This window comes from Erithacus rubecula, assembly GCF_903797595.1.
Source record: "Erithacus rubecula genome assembly, chromosome: 17".
NCBI lineage: Eukaryota > Metazoa > Chordata > Aves > Passeriformes > Muscicapidae > Erithacus > Erithacus rubecula.
The window spans coordinates 981,208-998,173 of NC_136669.1; the positions used below are offsets into that span (position 1 = coordinate 981,208).

Genomic DNA, 16,966 nt, shown 5'->3' on the forward strand with positions numbered 1-16,966 from the left:
AAGGCAGGGCTTACCTTATATACTAAATTACATGTTTACAACAATTTTTCAATACAATCTTGTTAAATGGTGCAGCCCTGACCCCATCCAATCCAAGAGTGCCAATGTGTCACCCAGCATGGATGACAGGGAGAAGAAGGAGGAAAAGGTGTCCACCCCCCAAATTCTCCATCTTGGCCACATGTCCCTTATCACAAACATTCCAAAAAACCTATTTATCTACGTTTTAAAAGTCTAATTTACACTTCACTAATTTTGGTGGCCTGTTTCCATTCCCTCTGTGTTGGTAATTTCCCCCAGGGGTTAGAATTCAGTGCCTGAGACACCAGGATCTCTCTCAGAATCTTTGAGACCCTCACAGGGGGGCTTGAGACCCCCAAGGAGGCCAGGGGGACACCCTGGGCTCCCACAGAAGTGCTTTGTGGAAGTCTTGATTAATTGCTGTAAGTCATTAAGAGTGTAAGAGAGTTTTCTGGTGAGGATGCAGCTGTGTTGGTGGCTGGCTGTAAGCAGCAGCTCCATCAGTCTGGCTGCTCACTCACCTGTTTTTAGTTGCAGGTGAGGGTTTCCAGGCAGGCAGTGGATGTTGCAGTGGAGCATTGCAAACCCTGCTAGTCCCAGCTGGAATCTCTGTGTGTGTCACTGTGGGGCCCACACCACAGTGACCAAACACAAACATACATTTTCATGTTCTTCATCTGTTTCTGGGCTCTGGTTCATTCTGGGCAGTTTACTGAATAGCAGGGAGGAAGAGGAAAGTTCAAAAAGAGAATTTACTGCAATCTATGTTTTATTTGTGCTTTCTCTTTTGCCTGGCACTGAGGGTTAGGGGCTCTGGAAGAATTTCCCTGTGGCACCCTGGGCAGGTTTGAGGATCTGTCCCCAAGTCACTCTGTCTCAGACTCACTTTCTTGGGTCATTTATTCAAAAGCATTTGAGGAATAAACCCTCTTACAGAAGGAAAGCTGCCCAGGACAGCCCAGCCTGGCTCATTTCTCTTGCCAGAGAAACCAATGTCTGAGGAGAACTACCAGGAGAGAAATTGGAAAAGATTTCTACATGACACACTCTGGATTTGCCAAGCCAGGGCAGGGGGAGGCTGCATGCAGCTCATGTGCTTTTGTAAACAATCCTATAATTTTTGCCAGGAGGTGATCACAAACCCAAGTTCCCTGAAGTGTTGAAAGCAAAGTGGACTATTTTAACTGATAAAATAAAGTAGCTTTGCTGATCCCTCTTTAGTGATGTCCCACTTCAGTAAATTTATTCTGTAAATTTAATCAGTGAACCATAAAATGTCTATGCAATTCTATCCCCAAAATTTTAAGTTCACTGAGAAACAAACAAGACAATTTTGTTCTTATAGGAGCAAGCAAAGATAAAGAGGCAGGAATTCTTGTCTTACCAGCCTGTGGAAGTTTGCAGCCCAAAGCAAAGCCCATCCATCCAGCATTTGGGAATAATTTGTGGAATTCTGGTTCTGACAATGTTCTGCCTTGCAGCTCCCTGAGCAACAAATGAGAAAATCACTTCTGCCAGGCTCATGAGGGGTGTTATAAGGAAGCTTCAGACATCTCTGGCATTCTTAGCCTGGTCATCAAGAAAGGAAATCTTGATGAGAAATCCCACTGGATTCAGCTCCATCATTTACAGTTGAAAAGGCAATTAACACACGAGTTCACTCATTTTCATTTCTCTCAATCATTTCTGACCATTTGTAGACATAATCTGCCAAACATTTGTGTTGTCATGATATTTATTTTATATTTCTGCAGCCTGCAAACTTTCAGGAAATAAATCAGTGATGTTAGGGGGGCCCTAACATGCAAACTTGAAATCACTCAGAAAATTCTCCTGAAATCCCTCCCAGCAGAAGGATCACTTGAAGAAGAAAACAAAGATGCAATGTGGTTGCTCTAGAAGTTATTAAACACTCTCAGCTAAGGAGGGACAGCAAGAATTTGCTCCATTCCACCCTGTCTTGGGCCAGCCTTGTAAGCACTAATAGGAGAGAAATCCTCACTAATTCTGGGGAAATTTGGGTTTCATTCTTTGTGTCTCAGCTCATTGGGATGTCTCAGCTCATGTCAGGCACAGATCAGGTATTTACATGCAGAGGAAAAATGGGGGTGCTGATGTTACTGTTATTTTGGTATTTATGTGGATTTTAAATCCTGTTTATCAAGAGAGTTTGAAATAATTTTGTTTAAAAATAACAGGCTTTTTTTTTTCTGAGTTTGCTAAGAGAGTTTGCTGAACAAAAGTATCTTTTAGGAGGAAAATTTCTCTTTTCTCTCTGGTAGCTGTCAGCATGTCTGATGTTTTTGGACCAGACCAAATCTGTTCCCTTTTGTTTCAGGGTGTTTAGGAAGGAACTGTGGTTTTACTTATCATATATTTCAAAGCCAGCCTGGTGCCATATTAGTTTCCACAATAAATTTCCCAAGGTAAAGTGACAAACCAGTAATTTTTCATTATGAATCAGCTATCCATGAAAGATTGGATTCAGGTCAAAATTTATTACCCTATGGAACTGAAGCCAATATTTAACATAATGTCAGCTATCTTGAAATTAGAGAATTTTAATGGCTGTGCAATTTGATTCAATGATGAAGTTATTTCAGTTGGGAAGTGTAAGTCTGGGCAATTTGATATACAGAGCCTTGAGATGAAAATTGGATAAACATGGAAAATGGTGATTGATTGGTGGAAGGTTGCAATAATGTCTGCCTTGATGTACCTTTTATTGTTAAATTATTTATCTAATGCAATCTCCTACACTTTTAGTGGTCTTTAAGTTGGCATTAAATCAATGGTTAAGTCTTCACAGTCAGAAAGGTCTCATAATTCAAACTGATAAATATCTTCTAACACATCAGGAGGAATAATGACCCATCTTAATATCTGAAAGGAAGAAAGGAGTTATTCTCCTATTTTCTATGAATCCCTCTAGAAGAACTGAACCATGAAGAATTAAGATTAGAATGCAAAAAGAAATATCAAAAAGGAAAAACATAGTAGTAGTTTGTGTTTGTTTGGTGTAGGCAACTTTTCTACCCCCATCTCCCAGGTTTTATTTGTCAGAAGGCAGAGAAAGGATCAGCAAGCACAGCTGAAGATGATTTTTTCTTGTGCATGTACCAATTCAAACACCAGAAAGAAATAAGCATAGTCTATAGGCAAAAAAAAAATAAAAATCTTTATTCAGTTAGTAACTGAATCTAGTGAAGAGTGAATAGGAATGTGAGTTCCTTTCTGCCTTAAAGGCAGCAAAATTGTTGAAAGCTAATGCTGGAATTTTATTCAAACAGTAGGAGGCTTTTCATTTTTTGAGGTGGAAATAGAAATAATTATCCCATGGATAAATAGAATCTCCAAATGAGTTTTCATCTTGTAGAATTACAAATTTATTTCAGCTATACCTGAAACTATCCAGCTTCACCACCTTCAGTAGTTTGAAAGTTTGTCCAGAATTCAAGTAGAATGTGAAAACCTTGCATGATCCCTGAATAAAACATTTCAGAGCTGCTGGAATATTTTTCATCACTTGCATAAATCTTGCATAGAAATAATTGTGATTTGACAATTGTCCTTATCTGAGTTGAGAACTGAAAGTTATAATTGTTTGGCTAAATTGGTGGAGATTCATTTGGATGGACCAAACCAACCCTGCAGCTTCTCTGCAATGCCACATCTCCCTTTTGAACAGCATCAAAACAGAGGAAATCCTACATTTCTTCAGACTAACTGGACTAATCCAGACTGGAAATTGTGTGATACTACACAGGAGACATTTAGCATCCCTAAAACCTTCACAGGGCAGTTTCTGCAGCAGTTCAGCCTCCCTGCCTGGGTTTGTTTATTGCAGACTTATTTTTATTATCCATAATCATCCATAAAGAAATTCAGCTGTTATTTCAAATGCTCTGTGGGGAGCTCTCAGTGGTTATTAATTAATAATTCATCAGTAAAGCAGCAGAGGGCAGGTAAAGGTGCAGGTGGAAGTGTTGGCTGGGTCTCTGCTGCCTGTCTCATTCCTGGGACTCTGGGCTCTCCTCTTCATGCTCCAGGCACTTTCTGGAGAAAATACTGACTGCTGCTTGAATTTATCCACAATTCAAAGGAAACCAAAATGCCTGTTTAGCATTAAGAGGAATAAACTGACTCCTGACTTTTGTTCAGTGCCAGAAACTGTCAGGGACTGGTGAGGAGAGAACACAGAATCACTCAGCAATTTCTTATAAATGAAGAAAATATAGGGCAAAGTATAAAAAAGAGAAAAAAGGACATTAAAATCTACTTTGAAGTGCTGTTGTATATTGCTAAAGGGATTTATAGACAACAGTGCCAGTGAGGGTCAATGCTGTGAAAGTCAGTGCAGACCTGGGGTCAGTGGGGTGTCTGAATGAAGCACCAGAATGTTGTTGCTTTTTAAAAAAAAGGGATGAACTGCTGGGAGATTTCCTAATATCCACTGCTGGCCCAGAGCTCAGCTCTGTTTGACAATATTTTTTTTGTATTTATGCTTTCATGCTGATTGCCACTTTTGCAATGTGTTCCTATTTCTGTGTGGTAATTGGTAATCTGGAAAATTCACGTGGTGTGCAGGATTTCATATTAGGTCCTGCTGTCATGCTGACAGTGAATTAGCTTTTTGGACTCTGTCATATGTTCTCAGCAGGCACATATGTAATTAAAATGAGCCCACGTTGAGTTTCATATTAACACTCAAATCACCTTTGGCAAGAGGTCTCTGTGTTCTTTTGGGATTACACTCCAGGGCAATGTAATTACGGTGTCAAGTATAATTTTTACTTTTTAAATACTTCTTCATTTACAATAATATTAAACTTTTCCATACTGGTTCACTTTTGGATTTATAAAGTGATTTTGTTCTAATAGAAAAGCTGCCAGCACAGGCATTCTGCTTTAGATATTGTCTTTAAGAAAGTTGTGCTGTTGAACAGTAAGTGTTTGGTGTCAGGAGACATTGGATTAGTTTATATAAAAAGTCATTGCAGAAATTAAGTGTTTTTTCATAAAGATATCACTTTCTGAGGCAATAATGTCAGGGTGGTGCAGTGCCATAGAAGAAAGGGTGGGAAGGAATGTGTGGATAAACAGTTCACCTTGTAGCAGTCATGGCTTGAGAAATAATATGAAGAGATGTTTCATCATTCCTTTAATGTCAAAATAAAGATAGGGGGAATTAAATTATATTTGTAAGAAATTGCAGCTCAGGTTTTTTAAATTCTTTTAACCATCGTGGGGGATTGATAAGGAGCTCAAAGTTAATCTGCATTTTATAGATCAGGGATTGTTCAGAGCTGGAACCTGAGCAGAATTTGGCTCAGACATGCTAATTCTCTTTTGATTCTGATTTTACACTGTCCATTGATTCCAGAGGGGCTGCAGAGCAGGAGATGGACTGGGATTAATTCAGATGAACTGAATGAAGTTATGTTGCTCCTCCTCATTAATTACCCCCTGGCCTCAGCAAGGAATCCTTCTCCTGGCTCAGTTACAGATAGTCCTGGGGTGTTTTGGTTTTCAGGGTGAGGAGTTTTTGGTTTTCAGGGGCTCAGGGCTGTTTGAGAGCAGTGAGAGGAGCCTGGTGGGCTCTGGGTTTGTCCCTCTCTGTGCTCAGCTGCTGCCCCTGGGGTCCCTCCTGGCCCTTCCCCTCCAGACAGTCAAGAACAGAAACATTTCTGCACCAAACCTGCAAATAAAGGGTTTTTTTCCTGCTGGTTGGGAGGGCTGTGAGCACCTGCCTGGCCTGGGGTGCAATCCCCTGACAATATTTCTTGGGTTTCCTGGTCTCTCTCTTTTTTTTTTTTTTTTATTTTTTATTTTTTTTTAAATAAACATGTCATTTTACAATCTGTGAGATGCTCCTTGTGTTTCACACATTTTCATCTCCTAAATTAGGTTTGCTTAGCAGTTTTGCAGCCAGCTGATGATTTTCATGCCCTGCTGTCCCATAAAAGCCAAGTTGTGAATGAATTTGTTTGGGGAACTGAATTACATCTCAACACAATTTGCTTGAGTTTGTTTTTTTTTAATTTTTATTTTTCTCTTTTAATCCTCCCCTTGTGATAGGGATGATCAAATAGTTTGTGTATGAATGAGAGATGGCAGGAGGAAAACCCAAATATGGGAAACCACTACTGCTGGATCCCACCTAGACCTTCAGAGCAGTTTTTAGCACTTTACCTAATTGAAATGCAGAGCAGCTTGGCTGTGTGCCCTGTCTCACAGTGTGCTGCACCATTTGGCTGTTCCTGGAGTCCACACTAATGCACAGCTCCCCAAATTCAGTGGGGGATGAGCTGAGCCAGGCTCCTGCCCAGAGGAAATGAGAATTTAGTGCCTCTGACTGCTGATGTGAAATGAAGATTGCAGAATGGGAAGGGAGACTCTGAGGGGCAGAGTTAGGATAATTTTAGAACTAATCTAAACAAGTTACTGTTTAAGCAGCTCCTTGATATCCAAGGGTGTCATAGACTTGTTAAAATCTGAGAGAAATTTATAAGTCATTTATAAATTATGCTATTATTGGGAGAACACATTTTGCATACAAATTCTCCCCAGACACTTTTAACAGCAGCCAGTAACTTATTTAATCAATGAAGTGATGTTTTCTGCACATTGGATTTTTTTAACAACACTGTAATGTCTATTGAAATACAGAGGAATCACTTTTTGTTGCTTTTGTTGACCATTTTCTGATGCTGGCAGTTTGTTTTCCTCTAGTGCTGTGTCAATGGGATCCTTTTATTCTGTGCTGGAGCAATGAGTGCAAGTCCTTTATTTCAGCAGCAAGGCTGTGCTGTTCAGTTCTGTCCTTTGCCCATCACTTTAAGTGTGAATAGATCTCCTCATGAGTACCAGTCCAAACAATTTTCATCAGAACTTTTAGAAAATCAAGCTCAGTTAATTTGTAATTTGTTCCTTGCTGGCAAAACTTTGTATTCAGAGTAGTTTTCCCTTTTGTTTTGAAGGGGTGAGTGCTGGAAGTGCTGACCCTGGCAGGTGGTTCATGGGTGGGGAGGGGGCTCTGGGTGGGTTCAGGGGTGAGGAGGGGGCTCTGGGTGGGTTCAGGGTGGGGAGGGGGCTCTTGGTGGATTCAGGGTGGGGAGGGGGCTCTGGGCAGGGCAGGTGGTGGGTTCAGGGTGGGGAGGGGGCTCTGGGGGGATTCAGGGTGGGGAGGGGGCTCTGGGCAGGGCAGGTGGTGGGTTCAGGGTGAGGAGGGGGCTCTGGGGGGGTTCAGGGTGGGGAGGGGGCTCTGGGCAGGGCAGGTGGTGGGTTCAGGGTGGGGAGGGGGCTCTGGGTGGGTTCAGGGTGGGGAGGGGGCTCTGGGGGGGTTCAGGGTGGGGAGGGGGCTCTGGGCAGGGCAGGTGGTGGGTTCAGGGTGGGGAGGGGGCTCTTGGTGGGTTCAGGGTGGGGAGGGGGCTCTGGGCAGGGCAGGTGGTGGGTTCAGGGTGGGGAGGGGGCTCTTGGTGGGTTCAGGGTGGGGAGGGGGCTCTGGGCAGGGCAGGTGGTGGGTTCAGGGTGGGGAGGGGGCTCTTGGTGGGTTCAGAGTGGGGAGGGGGCTCTGGGCAGGGCAGGTGGTGGGTTCAGGGTGGGGAGGGGGCTCTGGGGGGATTCAGGGTGGGGAGGGGGCTCTGGGCAGGGCAGGTGGTGGGTTCAGGGTGGGGAGGGGGCTCTGGGGGGGTTCAGGGTGGGGAGGGGGCTCTGGGCAGGGCAGGTGCTCAGCTGTGCTGAGGGGGTTTCACTCCCACCCAACCCAACAAAACCTGGAATTCAAGATCCAATTTTCAAGGCCCCTAATTGGATTAGAGGGATTGTATTAAAGATATGCTGGCTATGAAATGTTTAGAGGATTAATGCCCAATGATTTTTTTTTTCCCTTCTTAAACCATCTTTGCTAATCCCTCTTGATCAGAAGCAGCTCTGGAAAGCATTTGACCAGCCCTGCCTCTCCCATCTCCAGGAGACCAAAATTCTCCATTTTTCTTAGTTCCAGAGTACTCATTGTCACTGGTCCTTGTTGGTTTTTGTTCTGAAAAAGTGAATATTCATGCCCTTGACATTTTCCATATTACTGAACAATTTTGGGGTGTAAGGGTGGCCTGTGCAAGAATTAACATCTTTATCTGCATAAAACATCCATCTATTCCCTGTGTTTTGACCTGTCCATATGTGCTAAAATCGAGCTCAAGTAATGCAGTGTCATTTTTTATTCAGATGTTATTGGAACTGAGCAAACCATACAATTACATTTTTGAAATCTGCTGAAGGAACCAGTGCTAATTGCTTACAGTGGAATCTATTTGCTGGTGGCAATGTCACAATATAATTATGTTGTGCTCCTCTGTCTGACAAGCAATATACTCAGGGAAGATTGTTCCTTTTTTTCTTCTCTGCTCAGTAAAATTATTGGCATTCCATAATGATCCTGTATGTAGTACACATGGCAGCAAGGAGTCCACAGGTGCTTTCTTCCAAAAAAACACCAAAAAAAGCACAAAAGCTGATCATGGGCAAATGAGAAACACTTTGGGTCATTTGACACGAAGGACATTTGGCATTAGTTGTGTGTAAAAAAATTAGTTATGCTAAAAAATGTATAATCTGAGTGCAGAAACTGCATTTGTTTCTGGGGGAGCTTGTTTTTAGGTGTGCTTTTTTTTACTTTAAATGCTTCTATTCCCACTGTTTCCCAGCTAAACTCGAGGCATACATGTATTTATGGTCCTGGCCTTACACCAGCTGATTGCAATGATTAACTGTTAATTTCTTAAGATTACTGGGGGGAAGAGACACTTTACATGGGACATGAAAGATGACAGCAGAGTAAAACAGAAAGTAAAACCATTGATCAGGCAGGTAACAAACCTGCTTTTATCTAGCTATTCATTTCTTGGTAGTCTCAGCACCACATAATATCTCCTGGAAGGTTATGTGGAGTAGGGATGTGTGTAATTTTTGTGTTTTCACTCCTTATTGATTATTCTTGCTGTGAGCATGAGAGGAAGAGCTGGTGTGAAGGTTCCTGTGTGCCAGTCTCCAAACACACTGCAGCAGACACTCCAATCAGTGCAGGCTGTTTCTAATGCTAATTTGCAGTGTGAACCTTGATATACTTCTGTTGCTATTTTGCTTAGTTTTTGTTGATATTGTATTTTGTTTGATGTCTGCATTGGTTGCTCCATGGTAACTGATTTGCTTTCAAGTTTCTGTTCTCTTAAACTTCCTGATGATTTGAGGCAGAGAAAGTCTGAGCTGAAGTAAGGGCATTTTCTACATTTTCTCCTTGTCCTGCACAAGAAATCCAGAGGATTTTCAGGAGGGAAGGGAGAAGAGCTGACTCCAAACCCATTGCTGGTTTTGGGGCTGTCACTGGTGCCCAGCTGGGATGTAATCCACCCACAGCCAGAAGTGGAATTCAGGCCATCTAAACCAGCAAGGATTGCTCAGGAAATGCAAATTGTGAATGGGGTTTTGTGACTGTTTCAGTCTGGTTTGTGTCATCTGTTTTCTTGGGAGTGGTGGGATGACTGCTCCTGTATGACAAATCCCTGTTCTCATCAGTCTGGGGCTGTTGAGAGCAGCATCCTTAGCAACAGCCAGTGCTGGGTAAGATAACTGAACACATTTCATTTCAATCCTTCCAATTCCTGCCTCCTGTGACCTCTCCCCTCCAAGGAGCACAGGAGCTGCATGGATCTGCTGCTGCTGTGAGCTTTCTGTGGCTGCACTCAGGGACAAAACTCTCATAAAAACCATAAAACACAGGAGTGCTGCTCCCTTATCCTGGTGCATTGCATGGAGCTGGAGCTGCTCCTGTTTGCACTCATGGGCTCCAGAGGGTTTGACTGAGCTGTGGATTTGTCCTGAAAGCCAAGCTGGAAAATACCTTTTATTTGAATTTCTTCTTAAGACTGACACAGGCACCTGTAAATAGTGGTTTTCCTCTTTTTTTTTTTGGTGGTTTCCAAGGGTGTTGCCTCTCAAATGTTAAGTCATAGAGTCAAAGAATTACTTAGTTGGAAGGGACCTTAAAGAAAAGCCAAGCTGGAAAATATCTTTTATTTGAGTTTCTTCTTAAGACTTTGTAACACAGGCACCTGTAAATAGTGGTTTTCCTCTTTTTTTTTTGTGGTTTCCAAGGGTGTTGCCTCTCAAATGTTAAGTCATAGAGTCAAATAATGATTTAGGTTGGAAGGGACCTCAAAGATCCTCCTGCCATGTGCAGGACTCCACTAGACCAGCCCTGGTCCAACCTGCCCTTGAGCCCTTCCAACCCCCCAAATTGTTCCAGGGGCTCAGCCCAGGGCTGGATTTTGGACTGAAGACAAACCAAGGTGTGAAGTGCAAGAGGAATCAGTGATCTGTGCAAGGAATGTTTGAGTCTGTTCTTGGGTTATATCTCTGAAGTCCAGTAATGTCACTGAATATAGTAAAAATAGCCTGATGCTCATTTAAAAGGCATTTTGTATTCACCCTAATAACACTAATCACTGTGTGCTAATTGGCTGTTAATTGATACGATAAATACTATTATTATGAGATTCATTCTAATTCATCATTAATTAATTTACTGTTGCTTTTGAGTGTTATTTATTCATAGCAGTAGGAATAGGGAGAAAATGCTTGACTAACACACTCCAGCAAAACTACAAGTAATTGAGATTTGTTTCCCAGGAATGCCACCATTTTCATAATTAGAATAGTCAGCTTGTTAGAGAGATGATTGGCCTGCCTAGATAAGTATTGCAGTAAATTAAGTTCAGTGTGTATTGCAAGTGCAATATAGTGGAATCTGATAATTAATTGGTCATTTGCAAATCATAAAAATGGTTTCAGTAATGACTTGATACTGACTGCAAGACAGAACAAATTTTTTGTTTGAAATATAATGGGCTGCTTCAAACCAAATGCTGTCTGCTAGAAATTTGGTGAATATGGGTGTGCTGCACACACACACATCCATGGGCCCTGGAGGTTGATTTTGAACAGTTCTGTGTTATCCCAGCTGCTTCTGCAGGTTTTGTGGTACCAAAAAAAATTTGCTGTATTTCTTAATTTACAATTAATTCTGCATTCTTCATGTGCAAAAGACATGTTCACCAAATTTTCTGGTGCATGGTGTTGTTCTGCACTTGTGTAATGGATGATTTCTGCCCCAGTGGGTTCCTGAGGGAGTCTGCATGCAGCACAGATGTTACACAGCTGCAACAGGAGGGTGGCAAAACTGGCATGGAAGTGTTTTCTTTTAAATTCCTAAACAAAGAAATACTTTTTGGGGTTTTTTTTTCCCTTGGGAAAAAAATAGAAAAGAAAATCATATTCTTATGATCCAGTTGTAAATATGAAATACTTTTATTTCTGTCCTCTGCCTTTCTACCTTTATTTTTTCATACAGAGAGCTGAATGTACATGTGTAATTGCAGTGAGTTTCCCTTTTTGCATCTGCAGGGATGCAGAGCTGCTTGTCATCTCACAAACCCACTGCAGAGAAGCTTGCAGTGTTCTGAGGAAGGAATTCCCATCTGTGGGGCAGATTCTGAGTTTGTGCTGTCACACAGCAAAGGGCTCTGGCTTGTTTTCAGTGGGGAGCAGCACAATCAGTGCTCTGGTACAAGGGATGGAGGTGTTTGTCCCTTCTGCTGAGGTTCCAGCTCTTCTGGGTCATTGCCTTGACCCAAAATGTGAGAAGCTGCTGTTCTGTCCCCTGTCCCCCTGTGGAACCAAGCCCTGAGGCAGCCTCACCTGTGCCAGGTGACCCTAGAGAAGAAGCTCCAGCCACTCTCTCCATGGCTCACATGTCCTAATTCTCACTAAACAGATCCTCAACTAAATATTCCTGCCAATTTCACCTTCCTTGCAAACCAGGCTGGTTCTTTATCACTGAAGCAATCTGCAAAATAGAGAGTGCTAAGCTAAAACCAGAGAAGGTGCAGGATAGAGCAAAGTAGCAGATAGTCTGACAGATGGAAAAAGTGTGAAACTGCAGCCAAGAGTAGGATTATATTAAAAAAGCCATAATAGTATGCAGGTGGTAAATGCCAGTGTAAAACCCTAAACCTAAAAGAGAAGGGAGGAACAAGCACATGAAGGAAAAAAGGTTAGAGAAGGAAAACAGCAGAGAACAAAATATGTCACTGCAGGAATTTATTAGAGAAAACTGATGCAGTGAGGTGGCATTTCAGGTGAAAATTTGAGAGGATTTTGTTCCAAGTAATTACTAGATAAATGATAGTGTAGGAATTGAAACCAAGTTAGATTAAAATAAAAGACCCACAATATGACTATTTTAAATTCCCCTCACCTTCTGCATATCATTGCAGAAAGCCAGTGACTTCAGAAGAGAGGTATCCAAAAATGTAATGAAAACCTCTAAAAATATTTGAGTCCTTTGGTGGGACATCATCAGCTTGAAATAAAAGCAGTTTAAAAAAAAAATGACTTGTTTTCCCAAAGAATGTACATGGTGAAGCTCATCAGCTGCACAGCAGAAACAGAAGAGCTGGGCATAGGCTAATGGCCATATAAACAAACTGAAAAATATGGAATAAATTCATTTTAAGCTTTCTTTCTAATATTTTAATATTCCTCTTAGTCTGGGATGTGCTTCTCCCATTGCAGAGGATCTCTAAAAAGAGTGTTTCAATTGTTCAAGGGCATTTCAGTACAACTAAGGGGATCAAATTGTTTGATCACCTCAAGACTGCTCTGCAAACATGCAGTTTCTTTGTTTTTTCCAAGTTTATACTACTGCCTTGAATAAGGAGGAGATGCCCAAAAGGGATTAGGCAAAGTCTTTGTTCTGTATCCAGCCTTTATTTTGTAATTATTACATTGGAGAAAAAAAGCAAGCATGTAATATTGTTTACTTTTATCAACATATGTTTCCACTTTCAAAAACCTGGGGGAAAGTGTCTTTCCCTCTCTCTTACTCTCACTTCACACTTGGCAAATGTCTTCTTTCATGTTCTTTATATCAAATCAGACATGAGCATGTTTTTTTAATAACTGTAAGAGATTTTTTGGAAAGGGCAGTGGGCACTCAGGCTGTCTGAGAGCTGAGCCCAGGAACAGCCCCCAATTTTCCTACAGCCTGGACAAGTGTCTGCACTGTCTGCAGGGGTCTTGAGGTGGTGGGAGCAGAAAGGGGCAGCACAAAAAGCACCAAGAGCAGGAGCTGGTGACAGCTGAGATCTTAGAATATGGAAAAATTTGGGCAGGAGGAAGTTTTTTGGCTTGGAGGTACTTTCCTACTTTGCTAATATTTAAAATTTCAGGTTCTTTCTAAATCGTTTTTGCTGAGAAAGGTCCTTACAAGGTCAGAGCACTGAAGAATGGTGTTGTTTCATTGAAGAATGAATGCCAGGGTTTGGATAAAATGATGTTTTTCTTACATTATGTTCTGGCTTTTGAATTGCAGAGTGGGCACACAAACCAAAACCAAAGCACTTTAAATTTCTTATTAGAAATGTCCCTCCAGCTCTTCAGTTTATCAGTGTCTGAACCTCACACTGTGGTGTTTGCTTTAAAAAAGGCAGACCAGAAATTAAAAATGAACAGGAATTTTAAATGGTGTTGGAAGAGCCCCACTCCTCCATGTAGAAGTGAAGATATGCAAGTTGCATTTAAATGTGAAGATATGCAAGGTGCATTTAAATGTGAAGATATGCAAGGTGCATTTAATGTGAAGATATGCAAGGTGCATTTAATGTGGAGATATGCAAGGTGCATTTAATGTGGAGATATGCAAGGTGCATTTAAATGTGAATATATGCAAGTTGCATTTAATGTGGAGATATGCAAGGTGCATTTAATGTGGAGATATGCAAGTTGCATTTAAATGTGAAGATATGCAAGGTGCATTTAATGTGGAGATATGCAAGTTGCATTAAATGTGAAGATATGCAAGGTGCATTTAATGTGGAGATATGCAAGGTGCATTAAATGTGAAGATATGCAAGGTGCATTTAATGTGAAGATATGCAAGGTGCATTAAATGTGAAGATATGCAAGGTGCATTTAATGTGGAGATATGCAAGGTGCATTTAATGTGAAGATATGCAAGGTGCATTAAATGTGAAGATATGCAAGGTGCATTTAATGTGGAGATATGCAAGTTGCATTTAATGTGGAGATATGCAAGGTGCATTTAAATGTCCAGGGCAGCTCTGCTGTTACCAATCCTGCTGTCAGTCAGCAATCCTCAGGATTCCTGCAGGAGCAGAGTTCACCAGCTCCTGTGCTGACCATGGGGATGAGCAGCTTTGGCTGAGCAGGGGGTTTCCTTCTGGGGGAACCTGTCATTATCTGAATACTTTGGACTCTAATTACAAGCTCAGAGGGGATTCCTTTGAAGGGTCAGGTGTCTGCACTGAGGTGGAGCTTGGCAGAGCTGAGGAACATCTGTGTGCTTGCCCATGGCTTGGGATGCAGGGCACAGAGGGGCAGGTGGGGCTGGCTCCCTCCAGGCTCAGCCTGCCCCAGAGCACCCCCAGCCCTGCCTGTGGCTGTGCCAGACCTGCTGTGCTTTGTTTTTGAACAGGAAAGGCCACCAGCAATGTTCAGTGGGACGAGGACTCGGTGGAGTTCCTGCCAGCCCAGCCAGTCAGGATTGCTTTTGTCTTGGTGGTTCATGGCAGAGCCTCCCGCCAGCTCCAGCGCCTCTTCAAGGCTATTTACCATAAAGACCATTTCTATTACATTCATGTTGACAAGGTAATATATCACTGGTTATAAATTGCCTGTCTCACCATCTGTCAGTCTGCCCATCCTGGGCATCTTCATCTTCCCTTTACCCCTGCTGCATAAAGTGCATGTCACTTTTTGTCTCTCCATCTGTTACATGTTTGGAGCCTCTTTTTTTTTTCCTTTAAATTTTCTTTCTTGTTATCTTCTTTATGTAACAGCCTCCATTTCTCCCTCTATGTCAGTGAGTATCTCTGCTTGTCTGTCTGTTGCACATTTAGTTTGCAGTAATTGATGAGTTGATGCAGACTGGATTGAGAGTGACCTGAGGTTCAAGTGACACACTGCAAAAGGGAGGTGGTAGCAGTCATATCCTTCACAAAGCCCCTTTGGGATCTATGGTGACAAATGGTGAATGAAGCTAATCACACTGGTCAGTGATTGCTGCAGCTGTAATTAAAAATATTAACCAGGGTTCTCTGTACATTTAGCAGAAGAAGGTTGTGTGCCACAGTAAGTGAGTCAAAAAGCAGGGTAGGGCTCTGGTGAATGCAGGGAGAGACAATTTTGGACAGAATAACTTGAATGTATCACTCTTCTCTCCTGCAAAGCGATCCAACTACTTGCACAGGCAGGTGCTGCAGTTTTCCAGCCAGTACCCAAACGTGAGGATCACCTCCTGGAGAATGGCCACCATCTGGGGAGGAGCAAGCCTGCTGAGCACCTACCTGCAGACCATGAGGGACCTGATGGAGATGACTGACTGGCCCTGGGATTTCTTCATTAACCTCAGTGCTGCTGACTACCCAATCAGGTACAGGGAGAATCTGGGGAGTGTGCATGTTTTGTTTGAAGGGAGTAAGTTTGGAGATGAGCAGTGATGGGTCTGTGCTGTGCAAGGAGCAGATTCTTTTGTTTTACAGCAGAGAGCTGCTGTTGGTGAGCTGGTGTTCAATCACTTGCTGTGCCCTGTGTGTCATTGCCTGGGGGGACTTTCACTGGCAGGCTGCTCCAGTTAATCTTTATTTCCAGCAGAAGGGGTACCTGCAGGAGAGGATGAGGAAAGTAGCCAGAAATGTTGGAACTCAGCAAACAAAACCCAGGCATGGAGAGATTCCTCCCTCCCAGGGCTCTGATTAAGTGTGATTTGATGTCTTAGCAAGTGTTGAAGGCATGAATTCAGGTTCTCCTCTCCCTTTTTTTAGTACTTTTTCTGTGGAGGATAATGGTTATAGAAGTGACAAATAAATTGCTAGGAGTCAATTATATCTTTATTCAGTTGGCACCAGGCTAAGAATTTCACACAGCATCACATGATAAGGCTTGTGATTTTAAGTAAAATTCTATTCTTTCTGGATTTACATCACCCAGGCCTCAGTAAGTTACTGCATTTAGTAAGTTTGCTACATTGTGCAAAAGTAGATAGTTGGTAAAAAACCCCAACACAAACAAAAAGAAAAAAAGCAGAAAAACCCAACAATAACAACAACAACATGCCACCCAAAAAATCCCCAAGTGTCCTGAAACTGTTTTTAGGTTTAGGTTGTAAGAGTTCTTAAGGAGAAGGAAACATGAAATTCTTCTTGTGGTTTCTGCTTCCCTCTATGCAAAAATGAATCAATGAAAGGGGAAGTGACTTTCTTGGGTGATTTCCTGATGGGGGATGACACAACATGGTTTTAATTCTCCTGGAAGAGAAATATGCTTCCACTGGTCAGGCTTCTCCAAGATCTCAAAGTTTGAATCCCTCCCTGAAGGTGCTCCTTGGACAGAAATTGCCACTGAAATGAAAAATGACAAAACCCCTGAGCTATGCCTTAGGAAGGATTTTGTGAGGTTTTATTGCCCATGTCTAAGCACTCTCAGTGAAATGTAACACATTCTGGGGAGAAAGGTCAGAGCACAGGAATTACTGAGACTGCCTTGATATTGGGGATTTGAATTAAGAAATCACAGGATTTCAACACTTTCAATCAAATATGTATATGTGAGGCCATTTCATTGTCATGGTGGAGATGCTATAAATTATTATTATTTAGAAAAGCATGACCTCCCTGCATAATCCAGAGAGAGCTGATTGTTTTCCCAGGAAATAGTAAATAGGGTGTTTCTTTTCTTTCTTTCAGACCCCATGCCATGATTTGTCAGATAATGGGCTGGGGGCACTTTACACTTCCCTCATATTGCAGTGGCTTTTGCTAGGTTTCCCTGCATAAGAACATATGAATTTTGTGGATTAATAGTTTTTATC

The 16,966-nt window shown here is 42.1% G+C and overlaps 1 protein-coding gene across 4 annotated transcripts in view; it reads left to right on the top strand.

Annotated features, from left to right (window-relative positions):
* XYLT1 (xylosyltransferase 1) overlaps positions 1 to 16,966 on the top strand; it is a 141,600-nt gene that overhangs the window by 74,453 nt on the left and 50,181 nt on the right. For all 4 annotated transcript variants that reach the window (XM_079320644.1, XM_079320642.1, XM_079320645.1 and 1 more), the window contains 2 exons: positions 14,573 to 14,745; positions 15,327 to 15,529. In XM_079320644.1, the coding sequence (XP_079176770.1) occupies positions 14,573 to 14,745; positions 15,327 to 15,529 (376 nt within the window). The remainder of the gene's footprint in view (positions 1 to 14,572; positions 14,746 to 15,326; positions 15,530 to 16,966) is intronic.